This window comes from Mytilinidion resinicola (genome assembly GCF_010093595.1).
Source record: "Mytilinidion resinicola strain CBS 304.34 unplaced genomic scaffold BDZ99scaffold_5, whole genome shotgun sequence".
Lineage (NCBI taxonomy): Eukaryota > Fungi > Ascomycota > Dothideomycetes > Mytilinidiales > Mytilinidiaceae > Mytilinidion > Mytilinidion resinicola.
The window spans coordinates 1,812,764-1,817,441 of record NW_022985441.1 but is presented as its reverse complement, the minus strand read 5'-3'; the positions used below and the strand labels follow the sequence as shown (position 1 = coordinate 1,817,441).

Here is a 4,678-nt window from a genome sequence, read left to right as displayed (position 1 = left end):
TGTATAGCATCACGTATGGCCTCACATACGAGCTCACGTACGGCCTCGTGCATAGCATCACGTACGGCCTTGCGTATAGCATCACGTGTAGAGAGACGTAAAGGTGAATGCCCGGAGGAAGCTCCGGGCTTTCCGAGCCAATCAGAAGGTGGTGAAGCGCCAAGAGGGGGGGGGGGGGTGTACGTGTAGCGATTAGGGGGTGTACGTGTAGTGAAAAGGGGGTGTACCAGTAGCGCTCCCCTATATATATATATAGATAATAGAACAAAGAAATATATCGCTTATTTTTATTCTAATATTATAGTGTATTATTATAAATCCTTCTAGGGTTCTAGGTTAAGTTGTTTTTCTAGGTTTAGGTTAAGTTAATTAGATTTTAGAGATATAAGCTGGTTTATAATTAGTATAAAAGCACACCTGCAGGTGGTATATATATATACTTTTCTATAAAGCCGGGGGTTAAAGTAAATAGTTAGTAGGTTGCTATATATATACTATAGACAGGGCTGTTCTATGCTTAGACGTAGGCTTAGGGGTAATGCGCCCTAAATAGGTGGATTAATATAAAATAGAAAGGTTAAGGCTATATAGGTATATTATAGGTGTGTAGGCGGGCTGCTGTAGTAAGGGAAGGCCGCTTAAAATAGGAGTACTGTAGTAAAATAGGCGGGTTAATATAGAATAGGCGGATTTACTATAGCAGTAAGGTAGTATAGAGTAGAGCTATAGCTAAATAGGTGGATTGTTATTAAATAGGGGGATTTACTCCTATACTATTTCCCTGGCCATTAAAAGGTATAGAAGTTATCACGGGCTCGTGCACGCTTTTCACCCCTCACCGCTTATTCTTCTACACCCTATAACTCCACTAATTTTCAACAAATTTCGATTAAAAATGGATAAAATTGAAGCTGCAATCGCGGAGCTTTACCTCTAAGAGAAAACGAACATCAAGGCCATGGCCGACAAGCATGGGATTAACAGAAGCACCCTCTCCAAGCGCTTCCGTGGGAAAACTGGTAGTAAAGCAGATAGATACAATTCTTAACAGGTTCTTACCCCTAGGCAGTCTAAGGCTCTTATTAAATACATTAACAACCTATCTAAAAGGGGGCTTCCTCCTACGCATTAAATAGTGCGAAATCTAGCCTCAGCAATAGCTGGGATTATGCCAGGAATTAACTAGGCTTCGCGCTGGGTTAAACAGCATTTAAAACACCTTAGATTAGGATACCTCCTTCCTATTAACAAATTAAGGAAGAGAGCTAATTTAGCGCTGTATTACAGCCTCTACTTTAAACTTTTAGGATAAAAGATGCAGGAATATAATATACAGCCAGGAAATACCTGGAATATAAATAAAAAGGGCTTTTTTATTAGTTAAATAAAGAAGAAAAGAAGGATCTTTAGCAGGAATACCTTTAAGTTAGGAAGAATGCGCAATATTATCCAGGATAGAAATAGAGAGTAGATTATAGTAGTAGCAGCTATCTGCGCAGACTATACAGCACTTTTTCTAATACTTATCTATTAAGCTATAATAAACAACGTCCAGGATATATAGCTAGAGGATTTCGACCCTAATAAATATAGCTGCTTTTTTATATTAACACCTTCTAGATAGACTAATAACAACCTTAGCCTTTAGTAGTTAAAGATCTTTAATAGAGAGATAAAGGAAAAGGCTAGAAAAGATTAGAGGCTTCTTATTATTAATAGGCACAGTTTTCACGTGAATATAAAGTTTATTAAGTACTGTTATAAGAATAAGATTCTCCTAGCTATTTATCCTCCTTATTTAACTTACCGGCTTCAGCCTCTAGATGTCTTTCTCTTCTCTTCTCTAGCTATTTACTACTTAACTAAATTAAACCGGTTTATTTTAAATTCTAAAGGATTCTTACGCTTTATAAAAAGGGACTTCTTTAGGATATTCTAGATAGTATAGGAGAAGGCTATAATACTAAAGAATATAGCTAGTGGGTGGAAAAGGACTAGTATACACCCCTGGGATCCTAATACAGTATTAGACTAATTTAATATTAAAAAGGAAGAAGATAGAAACTCGGCTAAAAAAGGTGGTAGAGGATGTAGTTCGATCCAAGACCGATAGACAAGTAAGGGCTCTCACCCGGGATATTTATAAGCTTATGGCGACTAATTTACTTTTTTAAAGCTGTATTTAAGGCTACTAGGAAGCGTTTAAGATAGAATAGAGGAAGAGGAAAAGGCAGAAGAATCTCTTTCAGATTCTAGCCTCTAATAATAGTGGTAGAGCTATTGTCTATTCACCTAATAAGGTGCGGCAGGCACGTGAGCTGTACTAAGAGAAGGAGGATGCTAAGGAAGCTGATATTGCTCGCAAGGCAGAGGATAAGGTGCGCAGGCAGCTAGCAAAGGATGACAAGCAAAGAATTGAGGAAATGACGAAGGCTAGCAAAGCTACTAAGAAAAAGCATCAGCTAGATGCTGAGGGCGAGAAGAAGCGCGCTGCAGATGATGCTCGTTATGCACGTGAGTTCAACAAGCAGCTCAAAGAGGAGAGCAAGTTGATGCAGCAGAAGCAGAAGGCTAAGACGGTTGTATTCACTATTCTTGAGGAGCCTTCTGCTGAGCAGGAGTGTGAGGGGGAGGATGGGGTTGTGAAGGCGACCTCTGGCCGGCCTCAGCGAATGCGCAACCCCCCCAAATGGCACGACGACTCCGTGGTGGTTATAGAATGAAAGTGAAACACCAAAAGCCTCTTGTATTTCAATTTGGTAGAAATCCATTCATATTTGATTGAGTTGTGAGGTTTTGAAGTTGGTGGTGATGCGTGATCAAAGCGTGCACGAGCCCGTAGCGTGCACGAGCCCGTGATGACTTCTAGTAGGAGTTTCTTCTACTGGAGGAACTATTAGGCTAGGGCCTTAATAGTGCCCCTGTCTTTATATAGCTTCTTATAGGTTCTGGTTTTAGCTTTCCTAAATAGTTTATTTCTGCCCTCTATATACTATTTACAGTTTATAACTATATATTATAGTGTTTATTGGCTGGCCCTGCAGGGGCACACTAGTGTTAGGTGGTTTAGTACTCTTATCCTGTATAGGTACTTATTAAACCCTATATATTCTGTCCGCAAGTTTATAATAATTATACTTTCCACTTTAGTAAGCTTGCTGTGTATATATTTATAGCGCTCCTGCCACTTAGTGTTAAGCGCCGGCGTAGGGGGTCCTCTTCGTGGCCTTTTCCGGAAGGCCTCCCATTCTTCCTTCCACCTATCTTCGTACGCTGTGGCAATCGCTGAGCGTCTCGAACGTTTGTATGAGTTGTCTGATTCGCCCTTAAACCGGGTAATGTTTCCGACGGCGACTACCGCTTGCCTACGGAGTATATCGCGTCTGCTGGGGCCGAGCCGGGGCGTTCCTCGGCCACCGTATTTGTTCCTGATAGCGCTTCTTATGTCGCTGCATATCTGGTTGATGTACGTGCGGGCGGGCCCCTCACGTGTCCTGTCCATGTAGGCCACCGCTAGTTTTTCCAGCTTTAGCCTGAGAGGGGGGCAGGACGTCTCGTGCTCTAGCACCTTGGTAGGTGTTGACTTGTAGGCCCCCGAGATGCGCCGGAGGCAGTGGTTTTGTGCTGTTTCGAGTTGTTTGAGTTTCGTCTTGCTGAGGGGCCCCCCTATACCGGCCTTTAATATAAAGTAGAATAAAAGTTAGGCAGCTAAATACTATAAGCTTACTAAAGCTAAAAGCTTAATTATTACGCTTCTATAAACGGAATATATAGGGCTTAATATATACCTGTACTATATAAAGGTGCTTAATTACCCTACACCTGCGTGTCCCTAAAGTATATAGTAATATACTACAAATAATACTATAATAGTAGAGGCAATATATTTTTTAAAGCTAGAACAAAGATATATACAGCTATATAAAGACTATAAGGGAAATAAGGCCGTTTTATAATAGTTCCTGCACTAGATAGACCTTCTACCCTACCTCTTTATAGCTAGAAAGATAGCAATAGAAAAGCTGGCTATATAGCCCAGCCAACTTATATAGCCACACTATAAGAATAATATCTGCACGCCTGCACGCATATATACACGCATGCATATTATATAGCTACAGGCACGCCCGCAACAGGGCAACCCCCCCCCCCCCCCCCCATTTCCTATTGTCCTTAAATTCAGTGTCTCTGCTTTTAAGAAAAGGGCACGCGTGTACAGTATAGCACACGTGCCTTAACGCGGACCCCCGGACCTTACCAACCATCTGGACACCGTACAACCCTAAATCCTAGGCCCCACGGACACCGGATCCTTCCTGGAGAATGCATTAAAATGGCTTACTCTGTGGCGATGCTTATAGAGCTGCCACGCGTCCCCCACAGCTGCGTAGGAACAAAAATAAACGCAAGGCGTTATACACTGTAGAAAACAAGGTTTTCACCCGACCGCTATAGAGCGAACGATTTCCCCTTGTAAATAAAACCTAGATAGCACTGCCGCATGGACCCTAACGGGAGCTAAATCGGCCTAATAGAATCTAATAATAATAATAATAATAATAGCTTAGAACCTTATTTATATCTATATCTATATATCTATATATCTATATATCTATATATCTATATATCTATATATCTATATATCTATATATCTATATATCTATATATCTATATATCT

The 4,678-nt window shown here is 40.9% G+C and overlaps 1 protein-coding gene across 1 annotated transcript; it reads right to left on the bottom strand.

Annotated features, from left to right (window-relative positions):
• Positions 1-2,402: 2,402 nt before the first annotated feature.
• On the bottom strand, positions 2,403-2,868 carry BDZ99DRAFT_256446 (uncharacterized protein). The gene has a single exon (XM_033713742.1). It carries the CDS (start codon positions 2,769-2,771, stop codon positions 2,463-2,465), a length of 309 nt encoding a protein of 102 aa, XP_033580412.1. The 5' UTR covers positions 2,772-2,868; the 3' UTR covers positions 2,403-2,462.
• Between the last annotated feature and the right edge of the window lie 1,810 nt (positions 2,869-4,678).